The sequence below is a fragment of the Cebidichthys violaceus genome, unplaced genomic scaffold (assembly GCF_023349555.1).
Source record: "Cebidichthys violaceus isolate CVI_PGR_0920_01 unplaced genomic scaffold, fCebVio1.0.p SCAF_19, whole genome shotgun sequence".
In the NCBI taxonomy this organism is placed as follows: Eukaryota; Metazoa; Chordata; class Actinopteri; order Perciformes; family Stichaeidae; genus Cebidichthys; species Cebidichthys violaceus.
In genome coordinates this window covers 10,064,858-10,078,510 of record NW_027176361.1, presented here as the reverse complement: position 1 = coordinate 10,078,510, position 13,653 = coordinate 10,064,858, and the positions used below count along the sequence as shown (strand labels likewise).

The 13,653-nt window shown below is 40.7% G+C and overlaps 2 protein-coding genes across 2 annotated transcripts; both read right to left on the bottom strand.

Annotated features, from left to right (window-relative positions):
- Window positions 1–258: 258 nt before the first annotated feature.
- On the bottom strand, window positions 259–6,399 carry fcer1g (Fc epsilon receptor IgFc epsilon receptor Ig). Its single transcript, XM_068713593.1, has 5 exons — window positions 6,185–6,399; window positions 2,446–2,537; window positions 2,082–2,129; window positions 1,339–1,362; window positions 259–946 (listed from the first exon to the last, which is right to left on the bottom strand). Exons 1-5 carry the CDS (start codon window positions 6,252–6,254, stop codon window positions 893–895), a joined length of 288 nt encoding a protein of 95 aa, XP_068569694.1. The 5' UTR covers window positions 6,255–6,399; the 3' UTR covers window positions 259–892.
- Window positions 6,400–6,632: 233 nt separating this feature from the next.
- On the bottom strand, window positions 6,633–13,177 carry ndufs2 (NADH:ubiquinone oxidoreductase core subunit S2). Its single transcript, XM_068713592.1, has 14 exons — window positions 13,051–13,177; window positions 12,009–12,112; window positions 11,735–11,925; window positions 11,250–11,370; window positions 10,536–10,648; window positions 10,174–10,248; window positions 9,938–10,015; window positions 9,757–9,842; window positions 9,515–9,634; window positions 8,419–8,548; window positions 7,803–7,898; window positions 7,452–7,535; window positions 6,979–7,036; window positions 6,633–6,844 (listed from the first exon to the last, which is right to left on the bottom strand). Exons 1-14 carry the CDS (start codon window positions 13,155–13,157, stop codon window positions 6,807–6,809), a joined length of 1,401 nt encoding a protein of 466 aa, XP_068569693.1. The 5' UTR covers window positions 13,158–13,177; the 3' UTR covers window positions 6,633–6,806.
- Between the last annotated feature and the right edge of the window lie 476 nt (window positions 13,178–13,653).

Here is a 13,653-nt window from a genome sequence, read left to right as displayed (position 1 = left end):
TGAAATGTCACCATCCACAACACCTCACATGTACACAGTGCAATCCTTTCCTCCTTTATTTGTTCCACGTTAAAACACGTCTCAATCCAGTCTGATCTGGGCTTAATCTAACTGATAAAATCTTCCCAGACTGACGGAAATCTTTAGGAGCTTTATACAAACTGTTGCTAGCTTATGATGACCGGAGGTTTACCACTCCCTATATAAACGTAATATATAGGACACTATATTACACTTGCAATTCAAAGAGAGACAAAGTTATTTAATAAGCAAGTTGAACATTTAATAGGTTTTCCATATGTATAACAGCTCTATGCATCCTGCAGGCAGCAGTTTACATCGCAAACTTTACAGCGGCCTGTGTTATGTCCTTGATTTCTTTGTGTGTGAGTATGGACAGGTATGGACTTCACTAAAGACACCATCACTGCCATCCTGTGGTGTGCAGGAAACACTGCTCAGTATTTCTCTGAGGCTGGAGCTTTAACTATATTCACCTCCTGCCATCTTGCACAAAGCAGAAATACTTTTGGAGCCACAAAAAGACCGACATCTTTCAAATGGCCTAAAAGAGGAAGTTAGTTGGACAGACTATACAAATAGAAATACAACATCCATCTACAACATTCATTTTTTTTTTGTTTATATGTATTACGATACAAGATGTGTGTGAAGCGTTACAGTTTTCATAACATGTTTGCGTGAAAATTAAATATGTGCAATGGAGCTGTAAAATACTAAAATACTTTTAAAAAAGGTTTTCTGAGAGTGCCCATCTTGTGCTCAACTTCCTTGTCGTCCTTTTTAACTTCTCGGAAATAAAAAAAAAAAAAAAAAAGCAAAAGGGAAACGAACACTTGTGCATGCGCTTCTTGGACTTTTGTTCATTGTGTCACTTCTTCATGCCAATAGTTTCATAAGTGTCCTTGGCATGAGGAGTCAAACCCTGCAGGGGAAACAGAGAGGGGGACAATGAGACATTCAGTGTACGCTATAATTTAAAGGGGGACATATCATGCACATTTTCAGGTGTATACTTGTATACTGGGCTTCTGTTACAAACATGTTTACAAGTTTTAATTAAAAAACTAAATCTCTGTCTGAAATGCTCACTGTGTGGGTCAACGACACAGTTTCTGTACGCGGACTGTGTGCAATTCTCTGTGGATTGAGCCTTTTGATACGTTTGCAGTATTTGAATAGCACCTAGACCGGCTTCATAACCAAGAGAAACATGGAACTCTCACTTTCTTCAATTTAATTTAACAATCAATTTTAACATTTAAGCAATCAGCTGTCCCTCGTCTCCTTTGCGTCATTCACAGCATCAAAACTCACCGTATAGATGCCCTCTTCAACAATCTGTCAGGGGTAGAAAACAACAGTATCAGACACAGTATAACTAGAGTAACACACACCATGGGTGTAACATTGACTATGTATGGACTCTGTATAAAGAGGAAGAACAATGTGTAGGAGAAGTGCGAGCCAGAAATCAGCATGAGCTGTACGCTTCAGAGTGCGTGCTTGTGTGAGTCAAAGTGGGTTAACCTGTGTGCAGTGTGTGGCTAATGAAAGGAAATTATATAGACTAAAATAAGCAAAGCGGTAAAACAGCAGGTTAAACGCTCTCGCAATAAAATGAAAAACTCTCATCTCTGCATGCGTAGCTCGTTTTAAATGATTTCAATTGAAAACTTAAGCAATTTAGTGTTCCAATGAAAGCATGATAATGAAAAGAATATACAGTATATAGAGACAGGCTTTTCATTGGTCTGTGATGAGATAACTGGGGCAGAGCTGTCATCATAGTTTAACTGGCCACAGACAGCTGCCAGTGCAGAGCTGCTAGGAAAAACCCCAATAGGTATGTGTTTCCCATCGCTGGTTCCCCTTGAGGTTTGACCTGACTATTGAGGTTATTGTTTAGAAGCTCTGTCTCTGGTCTGTTCACTGAAACACCAGTTAGTGCTGTGGTGAATTGTATTCTCTGCTACTGAGTTTGTTCTAACCCCTCTACGTCCATTTTAACCAACAAGTCATGTCTTTATGTCTATTTCAGTCCGTGGTTTTATTCTTACCTGCTTGCCCTTTGGGTTCCCAGCTGCAGCCTCCTTAGCATGGAAGATCTGTAGAAGACAGCGTTAAATAAGTGATTATTGAAAGTAACCGTGTGTCAAACTGTAGTTTACCTGTTTCTTTTCCGGTGCACTGAAATGTTGTATGTCAGTACATCAGCATATGACATTCACATATTCTAGCAAAAGGTTTTATGTCATTGACAATGTAGCAGATTACTTTCTATGATCTTGTCTTTCGTCAGACGATGAAAAACTAAATGTTCTTTCCTATTCTAAATGAATCTGTTTTTACCATATACATAACTTGAGTTATACGCTTGATGCGTGTATGTTTCCTGTAAAGTCAAATATGTAGCATGCAAACCTTGATTCTGCAGTAGAGAGCTGTCAGGATGATGCCGTACAGAAAGAGGATTCCGTCCAGCACGTAACAGATCTGTGGCTCTGTAAGAGCGGCTGAGGGAACACAGGAGGACACTTCATTAGGAGCAAAGCCATCATCACAGCATTTGTCTCAAAGTCATTGGTCTTCAAAGTTTGCCCTTTTTCATTGACATTGATTTCGCTGTTGGTTCTCATGTGACGATGGGGGCGGCATCGTTGTCCTTTACACAACGGGATTATTGAGTAACGTCGGTGTCACAAACAGCCACAGCAGCCATTACATAAGAAACCATATGTGTGTATTCTTAAACGGTACTTCAATACAGTCTGTGGAGAAATATTCAGTTTGTACACCGTTTCTTCTTGATATGCAACACACAGCACGCACACATGTGGCTATGTTGTTGGTGACTACTAAGCATGATTTCAGACAAAGTGGTGTGTGTGTGTGTGTGTGTGTGTGTGTGTGTGTGTGTGTGTGTGTGTGTGTGTGTGTGTTGCCTTACAGACTAACAAACATATATGTAACTTAGCATTATTTTCATGCTTAACAGATTTACGACCAGAAAAGATAGACATGGTGAAGGCAAATATCATGTGGATATCATAGTAATATTGTTGACCCTCCGAAGCTACAATATCCACTTTTTGATTCCCTTTTAAGCAGAAAAATGTTACCACTACCATAAAAACAACAAGGAGTTGGTTATAAACTGCAATGCACAACGACCACTTCTCACTGCACAGCACGTACAAAGGGTAATACTGAGCCTCAGAATTGTACTATCTTTGTCAAGGCAGATACGTTTTATTAAAGTTTATTGGCATTAACAAACCAGCTCTAAAAAGCGCCTTGGCTTCGGAACACATTGGCCCCAAGTTAGCAGTCAATCAACGAAAAAACATTAGCTGCAATATTACATGATTGTATGACAATCTCATGCTATGTATATCTTAAATGAACTCCTCTAGCTATATATAGCTATAATCTATAGTGAGTAGAAGTAATTAAAAGAGCGATATCCGACATTCAGAGCACTGATTTAGCAGCAAACTACTGTTTGCTATGTAAAGCTATAGTAATGTCCACCTGATGACTCTTCCTCTGTGTGCGTTGATATCCGAGGATTCACACGCTTTGTTGACAGAGACGAGCCTGACCCGATCTTTCAGCCCTCGGACCAAATGGAAAAACTGATAAATGTCATAAATGGCTTTTGGAGGATATTTTGTTAATATATCTGCTAATGTGTCTTAAATTACAAACCATTGCTTTGATATTCACTGTTTTCAATAAATGATAACTCAACTTCAAAGTTACTAGATTCATTTAAAGATAAAAGCTCTGATTGGGCAGATCAAAATAGAACCTCTATGCACAACAAGCTGCTGAAAATAACTCGGCAACAAGATGGCCGATCAGAGCTCTCACTGCTGTGGGTTGGACTTTCTTAAATTCCCTAAAATTAAAACAAAGATGAGATCATAAAAACTGTTTTCATAAAAAAGTTTGAGAAGATGACTAAGACATTGTGAGATGAAATGACAGGAAGACACAATGTCAAAGCTTTCAAATAATTTATACATTTAAGACAGAATAATGGAACTGACTTACATTTAATTATTATTTTATAATTTACATTGATATTTAATTAATGACATATAGTCCTTTTCAATGTATTGTTTAATTGACTCATTCTAATTAACCACTGGAAAGGATTCCTGTAATTTGGAACATATTCAACACTCATTTTTGACCTACCGTATAGCTTCAAATGTATTTTTCTTACATTTAGAAAAAAGAACCTTGACGACTTCTCTATGATGAAACCCAGATAACAAACGTCCTTTTCAGTCCCTTCCTTCCCTCTTTCTTAAAATTAGAAAAAACGTTTTTCTAATACAACACAAACATCTACTTGCTTTCTGCTGCGCTTTACGACCGATTTTGTGGGACATATTTGGCATGTTAGTTTTGGATGGACAATCATATTAAAAGTAAAAATGTTAAATTCAGTTTTGAATGCCTCTCTTATCCGTTGCCTTTGCTGTGAGAGATTGTGTGTTATCTACACGTTTTGGTTTCTGCAACTCTCGTGTAGCATGGGTTGAAAGGAAACTGCAAACAGAGTAATCCCCGAAAATAACTGATGTGAGAGTACAAGAAATATTTCACTATGTGACCCAACATATTACCCAATTAGCAGCGCACTATATTCACTAATTAACTGAGGAGCTGTGGATCTCAGTGCACTTATAATCACCACAGATTGTTCAGTGGGGCTGTGATGGTTAATGTGACACATACAGTGTCTATGTGCAGCTCTATGTATTGTGATAGAAGTTAAGACTCTGAGAGGGACGGCCAACAGGCTGTCAGATTAAGCGTGCGCAGGAAATTACAACCTCTATCTTTTTAACTTCTCAGTTCACAAAGTGGATAGAGGACTCATATTTTCAAAAGTGACATCTTTCTCTTTTAAAAACATTCTGCACACCAGCTGCACCCACCGGTATGAGAAGTAGGCCATAGTCCGTTGTGGTTTGGAATTAAAACTGAAATATCTCGTCTAACAAACTGAACGACCCCGTTTGAATGTCTGAATTGCACAAAAAAGAACATTAATTGCAACTTATGTTATGTTTATTATCGATTGATCTCCCCATTATTTCCTTGATTAATGAATTAATAACGTGGTCGATAAAACATCTGTTTCTTTCAGACTTTGTTTCATTTATTATTAGTGTTTTTTCTGTGTCAGAGAATGTCCTGTTCTGTTGAAAATGAAATCAAAAGTTCCAAAATAATAAAAGTAATTTAGTATAAAACCTAGAATATTTAGAAAAATGCCAATCACTATTTCATAGTTGTGTTTTTCTGTATGAGCGACAGTCCAGTAGTATAATGGAGCCAAGGAATAAATTTAAAAAAAAAGAGCAAAAGAAGCAAATCCCCACATTCGAGAAGGTGGAACCATTAAATATTTGGCATTTTTGCCTAAAAAATTACTTCATTTAATACTGGATTATTAAAACAATAAAATAGTTTTTTAAGTCATCTAAGTGTAAAGTCTACCCTACTTTAATATCTTCTCGGCCTATTAGACCCCAATATTAACTGACCTTTCAAGGCTCGATACGCACGTCTATACTTTAAAATTGTTTTGTTTCTTGTTACTTATCATCCTGAACATAATAGTTTGACTGCAGTTTAACGGACAGCTGTTAAAGCTGCATAATATCTATATGCAAGCAGTCACAAAGCACAGAATATATACTGCTAAATATATTGTAATAACTTCAGTATAAACTATTAGGAGGCAGTCGACACTACTCTAATAAAGTGAACGTATTTGTCCGAGGAAGAGTGCGTCTCAACTGGTTTAACAAGTGTGGCCGTTACGAAAGTGGCCAATCACACCAGCCTCAGTGCCGCCAGTGAGAAGAACCAACAGAGTTTCTTTTTACAGGAACGGTAATGTTCGGCGTCTACATATCTGCTGCCTACTCTACTAGAAAACCTCACTGCACATATTTTCACCCTGGCTAACCACTCAAAATCATAGCTGCTGTTCAGTCATGCTGTATCTTAACAACGTTGGGTTTGCTTCCACCGTTCAAAGTTTTCTCATCACTGTGATGTCTTCGGACATCAAACCACCCTGATCAATATACAAACTTTAGGTTAAAGAAGATCCCAGATTGATGTCTCAACTCACCAGATGCTCTCCCAAAACTCATCCACAGAGGAATGACCACCAGCAACGGGCTCCTGCCCCACACAGCCATGGTAACGCAGGCTCAACACAGGTAACTGGTGCTCCGTTAAGTGGCCGGCACACAGCAAACACGACGACTTGTGGGTGGGTTGTTTGTTTTTTCTGTCTGCGTTCTAGTGAACACTTGAGCGTCGCAAACTTCACTGCCAACAAGGGAAGTTGTGGTCTGAGCTCTAAGTCCATTTGCTGCAGATCTCATCACGCCACTTCCCCTGTAACACCAACCAGAGGAAGGTCTCTGCTATCATGTTTTAATACTCAAATTTAAGACAAAAGTCCCGGAAATGCAGCATTTGAAAAATAAATAAAGAATGGCGTTTCAAATCTTGTAAAATCCCTCCAAAAAAACCCTATTGCACTGTGATGATGAAAAGATACAACTTACTACTTTTCTGTTCGGTCATAAAATATTTATTAGGATTATTTGGGCATTGTACATCACTGATTTTAAGTAGAGTCATCTGTCAAAAGTCTCACTACAGCGAAAAGTGAACAGGAAGAGAACCTGACTGACAGATGTGAGCAGGGGGGGACAAACTCTCCTCTTCAGAGAACCAGCGCGTTAACGGTCAACTTCACCAAACACGATGTCCTGTGTACCTGTCAGAAGAAGAAGAAAAAGAAGAAGAAGAAGAAAAGGCTCAGTACCACTTGATACAAAAGCTAATACGTTTGTACTGAAGTATTATATCGTATTCTGAGGATGGATTCTTGAACAATAATCACTTTCTTACCAATAATGGCCACTACGTCAGCCAGCATGTGTCCTTTGGCCATTTTATCCAGACCAGCCTAAAAGAAGGAAACATTTATTAACACTCAGAATAACTGAAGACCAGCTATTCAGGGCAGACGGGCTCTTAGAAAATGGAATATTCATAATTCATGAGATTATAGCCTGAAGTAAATGCACTAACTACTCTAATAGTTTGTTTATGCAACTTAAAAGACATTTTTAGCCTCGAAGACCAAAATTCAAATGACGACGTTAAACAGCGGTTCATGTCCATGAGCTAGGAGATGAGCAGGAAGAGGAGGAGGAGGAGGGGGGGGTTCTGTACGCTTTTAAAAATGGCACTATAGTACTTTATAAAATCTACTTAATGAACTAAAAGTAGCCTTAAGGAGGAGCCGTTAAACGTGCTGAATAATTGATACCCGGTGTGTTTAATATTTCACAGTGTCTTGTGAAGTTGTGAGTGCGCACCAAGTGAGCGAATCCAGGAGCTTTGATCTTGCAGCGATAGGGTCTGCTGGAGCCGTCCGATACCAAATAAACACCAAACTCTCCCTGCAAGCGACACACATGGGGACACACACAAACACATTCCAGTAAGCATATTACATCACAGCACGTCCTTAAAGGCTTCCAATTAACTAAGACTCAAAACACCTTGTGTATACAGAGGATCTGCAGAGACTTTTTGTATGCTAGGTTAAAATCTATTAGGTCTTATAGGGCATCTGCTAATTACTTTACTTCTGCGGTTAGTCAGAGGAAAACAGCGAAAAAGTCAATCTTATCCAGAACTGTTATACACCTTCTGAGTGGTCTCACCTTAGGTGCCTCCACAGCTGTGTATGTGGCCCCTGGGGGGACCTGGTAGCCCTCTGTGTACAGTTTAAAGTGGTGGATCAGAGACTCCATGGACGTCTAGGACAAGGAGCACATAGAACATGTTATGTCTCAGCAGCTCTTTTGAAAATGATGTGTGCGCGCGCGCGCGCGCACACACACACACACACACACACACACACACACACACACACACACACACACACACACACACACACACACACACACACACACACACACACACACACACACGTTAACACACACACACACGTTAGAGGAGGTTGAATGAAACAGTGAACGTTCCAACACTGAGGTGAACTAGAGGTGATCTCCAGCCTTGAGGGCAGCCAAACTAAAGAGCACTGTACAGCAGAGCTGGCCTAATTCTGTAAAGAGGGGAGTGTGAAGACAAATTAGTGACGCCATTGAAATGTAATTAACTCTCAGAAGTGATAAAGCACAGAGGAAAATCTAGAGAAAGAGGAAAAAAAAAAAAGGTACAACGTTTTCCCAGATTGAATGGCCTGCAGGTGTAATGAAACCATCTCACAGAACAAAAGGAACGGAGGAAAAACACTGTGAGGGAGGTTCAGCTCACCTTCATCTCAGACCTCTTGGGTGGGGCAATCTTGGCATCGTCCACCTTAATCTCTCCTTCTGGCATCTTGTTGAGCGCCTGGTGCATGATCCTCAGAGACTGCCTCATCTCCTCCACTCTGCACAGATACCTGGACCACGAACACAAAGAGGAAACAGCGGTGAGCCACAAAGCATGATCAGCTTGTTATTGTTGCATGTAGATCAATGGTGAGGAGTTGACAGAAAACAGTGAGAGACTGTCCTTTCCAACAGATATGGTCATTTCGTTTAATTGTCCCCCAACAAAGCATGTTGCCTCCTGTCACACTGACGGCTCACTTTGATTCATTTCTCAGACTGGTTGATAAACTTCACAGCTTCTGTGATTACAGACAGTGAACCGTGCTGGAAGGCACCGTCTCAATGAAAATGTTTAACCAGCAACATGAAGCTCACTACGACAGCGTACCAGTCTACATAAAACAACATAATAACTACTGCGCCTGGGACGGGGGGGTAATATTCTGAGAACAAAAACTAAAATTATGAGAAAAAACTTAAATGCTCTCTGAAATTAAAAAGGTCATCAATGCATCAAATTCCTAAAAAACATTATATGGACAGATACAACAATAATCCCTCTCAATCATCACTTATGACCCACCAGAAGTGCGAGGTGATGTCTGTATCTGCAGAGACCCTGCTCTCTGTGTGTGTGTGTGTGTGTGTGTGTGTGTGTGTGTGTGTGTGTGCAAACAGCAATCAACAACGTGACCACAGGTTATAATTTAAAAGTAAAAAGTTGGAAGAAAAATACTCTTTTTGTTGTTGTTTTTGTCGCTTCCCTTCGTAAGATTGGATCAACCTCATCACACCACAGACGCATCTGCTTGCTGGCAGCGGATGAGCTAATCAAATTAGATTTTGTAATCCGATTTAAAAAAGGGAAATACCCAGATTATCATATGAATCCAGATTTTGAAGATACATCGCTGTGAATTGGGCCTATTCAGACAAAAACAACAAGCTGATTCGAGTTGTTTTCTTGTAAATTTGTGAGTTTTTCTTCGTAAACTGAAAAAAACAACAACTAGAGCCATCTGTTAATCTCGTACCTGTCATAGCAGTCTCCTTTGCTTCCAATGGGGACGTCAAACTCCACTTCGTCATACTTGTCGTACGGCTGAGACTTTCTCAGGTCCCACTTGATGCCGGACCCTCGCAGCATCACTCCGCTGGTGGAGGGGCGAGGGGAGCGGTGAATATCACAGTAGGTACACAAACTCATTTAAATATGCAAGCTTTTCAATAAAAGGCAACTAAAGAGAAGGTCTTTTGACTGCCATTAGTGGGTTACCTGAAGCCGTAGTTGAGGGCCTCCTCAGCAGTAACCACCCCGATGTCCACAGTACGATTCTTCCAGATGCGATTGTTGGTCAACATCTGCATAGAGGAAAACCAACAGATTGGAATGTTCACCACCGATCTTTAACACAACCGTATCATGTGAAGGACTCGTGGAGGTTTCAGTCGTTCACCTCTTCTACTTCATCGATTCTAATGGAGAAGTTCTTGCACCACTCATAGATGTCGTCCATCAGGCCGAGGGGCAAATCCTGGAACACATTTAACAGCATTAGCCCGTGATCATGCTCGCCGTCTGATAGATGAATCTGATTTGTAGCTGTTCGAACAACACAAGTGTCCCGAAGAGATAATCGTTTCATTTTGTCATAAAAATAAGCCACAGGCATTATTGAATGAGTTCTCCTACCTGATGCACACCACCAGGTCTGATGTATGCGGCGTGCATCCTGGCTCCAGACACTCGCTCATAAAACTCAAACATCTGAGAGGAAACAAGACACACGCAGTTCATTCGGGGGCCTCAAGTAGTCGATATTTTAAAAGATTAAACAACTTTCATGGAGGTTATAATGTTCAATTTGGGTTGAGACTGTTTTAGAGTTAAGAGTTAGTGTTAATTGTCTTAAGAGAGATGGTAGGCAGATGCAAAGAAGCTTATAGCTAACTGTGATACAGCCAAGCTACTGTCTCCGTAGTTATGTACGACTAACAGCACCTTCCCCAAGTAAACAAATGATCAATAACAAGACGGGACGGAATGAGTTGGACCTTCTCTCTCTCCTCGAACAGCCAGAAGAAGGGGGTCATGGCACCGATGTCGAGGGCGTGCGTGGTGATGGCCATGATGTGGTTCAGGATGCGAGTCATCTCTCCGTACAGAACTGCAAACACAACACAGAGCACACCCGACCGTTTAAAGTTGATGAGTCTGTTGACAAAAAAAACTTTGGCAACTATTTTTTTTTTCCAGTTAAAAAATTAAGTTCATACTTTTCAAGCAAATGCAACATTTCACTGGTTCCAGCTGCTCAAATGTGAAGATTTACAATTTTGAATAAGTTTGGGTTTCGGAATGCGTGTCGGATAAAACCCTGGGAAATTGAAACGGTCATCTTTTGTTACTTTGATATTCGATAAGCAGCACGGTGACCAGGCACACACACACACACACACACACACACACACACACACACACACACACACACACACACACACACACACACACACACACAAGCTTTATCTTTTAAATTACACACTTATGTGTGCAGTACCTCTTTAATTAACAATAAATGGTTCATGTCACGGTCAGTGCCACACTCTCCAAAATCAGTCATCAATCAATATTATTTATTTCTCTAAATATTCAGAATTATATGAACAGCAGCTTTGTAGAATTCAACATCTAAATAACAATTACAGAAAAAAACACATTTTTAAGGCCTTAAATCATTTGATTGCAGACCCCTAACCACTAGTCTGTACCTCTGATCCACTCCGCACGGGGGGGAGCTTGGATGTTGAGCAGCTTCTCCACAGCCAGAGAGTAGGCCTCCTCATTACACATCATGGAAACATAGTCCAGACGGTCAAAGTAGGGCAGAGCCTGTAGCATTAAAAAAAAAAAGAGGAACTGGGTAAGGGACTTCCAAGAATTACATAACACATGACACATGGTTGTTGACGTCAGAGTTTAATTTGGTCTTTTTCAAGAGAGGAGGTGCACCTTGTGCTTTTTCACAGTAAATCCAGCCCATCCTACACAATACGCTGTTGTGTTGAACGCAATAAAATGGGATTTGGCAATAAGTTATGTTGACATTTACCGTTCTGTCTTTTGAAACCATTATAACTGTGATTCCACACTTTCTGATTTTACAACCTTCTACACATGCAGTATTCAAAGCACTACCTCGTAAATATGAGTTACAGAATACAGAAACACCCTTTACAGGTAAGTGGTTCGGTACCTGCAGGTAGGTCTTGTACTCTATGAGCTTCTCTGTGCCACGGTGAAGCAGGCCGATGTGGGGGTCGCATTTCTTGACGGACTCTCCGCTGAGCTCCAGGACGAGACGCAGCACACCGTGAGCAGCAGGATGCTGGGGACCAAAGTTGATGGTCAGGTTGGACACGTCCTTCTCTGCAGGAGGATCTTTGTCTGCAAGAAGAAAACAGATCAACACGGGGCAGTCCTTTAACTAGTATCCCTATGAGTGTGACTGTGTGTGTGGAGGATGGTACCATTCCAGGGGGGTGGGGTCCATTTCTCATTAATAGCAGTGGGGTACATCACTGCCCCAGCAAACTGCTCCGTCCACTCCACGTCTGGCTGCCATTGTTTCTGCCTGCGGAAAACAATCAAAGCTATTCTTAACATGAGGTAAAGTTGTGTTAATAAGCCTTTAGTGTTGAGCCCATACCGACAATACAAGACAGGTGCCACCTCGCATGATCCGACTACACTATGCTTACCAACCTGACAACTGATAATAGTTACTATTGGCTGATGAGGAAGACGCACGAAGCAGAGGTATGGGTCATGCTAGTATAGCAAACAGGTGTTTATTAATGCTACTTATTGGAGCATCAACACATAGCTAACATGGCTACATAAGAACATACGCATCTCCTGACCTGAATACATCAATAACAAACCTGTATGTTCAAGTTTAACTTTGTTACATAATCAGCCCATGTAAGAACAAAACAATTTCAGAGATCTTTAGACTGGTAGTAGTTTATTAAATACTTCTGTTCTTTACTTTTGTTCCATTTGCATTAAAGGTCTTCAATTCAGCTAGAACGGTGGCACACAGTCACTGTTTACTCTTCAACATCGGTCAACTGACCGGTGGTTACGTTTAAAGCCAATTTACCACAAACTGATCGGTTCTGTATATAATTCTTGCAAAATATGTGATACACTTTGACCTTAAACGGAGCCTAACAGTGCATAACAGTGTAGTAAACACGTTAGCTAATCAGACGGCTAACAGTAGCTTAAAGCTTAGGTAACCACTAGACAGCAGGGACGTTAATGTCTCGTGCAACGTACACGAGCTCCGAGGGTGACATTGCGATAATAGTGATATGCATGCTTTGTGTCGACGTTTCCCATTCAGGAAGACAGTAAACAATTGCAGCAGGCGACTCGAATCATTTCGAAGAGAGTGACAAAGTCTTTAGCATTATGCTAACATCTTCCTTCAGTGTGAGTATGTATGTGGACCTCAAGCTACGACAGCTGGTAATACAATGGCCACACGTGTCTGTGTTTTCTTACCTGTTTTGCACGACAGTGCAGCCAGGGCTCAGCAAATTATTGTTTAATATTAATTTAGTTGAAGGACGTCCTAGCTTTGAAAGCGACCTCAGCATCGTGCCCGCCATCTTGGCTGCTAGACAACCCCCTGGCCTATGACGTAGAGGAGTATCTTCTTCTTCTTTAGTTTTTACAGGCGCACTACTCCGTGTATAACGCGCGTGTCTGCCATCTATCGGTATGATGTATCCAAATACATAAAGTAGCTTACTTTTTGATAATGTGTAGTGCAGTTTTTTTGTTTGTTTACTATGTATGTAAACTTATACAGTAAATACGTGAATACTTGTTAAGATATAGGAGGATGGGTTCAATACATTCATGCATGTGTGTCCATAGATACAGTGTGGTGTCAGAAGGAACTGATAAATCATACATTACTGTTTTGTTAACGATTCAGTCTGATTTTGATGCTTACTCTCGGTTTACCTCACCCTATTCTTACCTGGCAGGTGGTATGTTCCAGGTGAGGCTGAGGAGGTCACACGCCGTTCACTGGAAATGGGAGAAAGGAGGCGACAGCTTGATGTGAGGCTGCAGCTTTCATTCGTTTTTTGTTCTTTT

What these genes read in the sequence shown, in the direction of transcription:
- ndufs2 (XM_068713592.1), bottom strand. Translation starts at nt 13,157, where the DNA reads ATGGCGGGCACGATGCTGAGGTCGCTTTCAAAGCTAGGACGTCCTTCA. An exon ending in CCGTGCGGAGTGGATCAGAG is followed by an intron (nt 10,649 to 11,249) that starts GTACAGACTAGT and finishes TTGTGTTTGCAG; the next exon opens with TTCTGTACGGAGAGATGACT. An exon ending in GAATCGATGAAGTAGAAGAG is followed by an intron (nt 9,843 to 9,937) that starts GTGAACGACTGA and finishes TCCTCTATGCAG; the next exon opens with ATGTTGACCAACAATCGCAT.
- fcer1g (XM_068713593.1), bottom strand. Translation starts at nt 6,254, where the DNA reads ATGGCTGTGTGGGGCAGGAGCCCGTTGCTGGTGGTCATTCCTCTGTGG. An exon ending in GAGTTTTGGGAGAGCATCTG is followed by an intron (nt 2,538 to 6,184) that starts GTGAGTTGAGAC and finishes GTGTTCCCTCAG; the next exon opens with CCGCTCTTACAGAGCCACAG. An exon ending in GGAACCCAAAGGGCAAGCAG is followed by an intron (nt 1,363 to 2,081) that starts GTAAGAATAAAA and finishes TACCCCTGACAG; the next exon opens with ATTGTTGAAGAGGGCATCTA.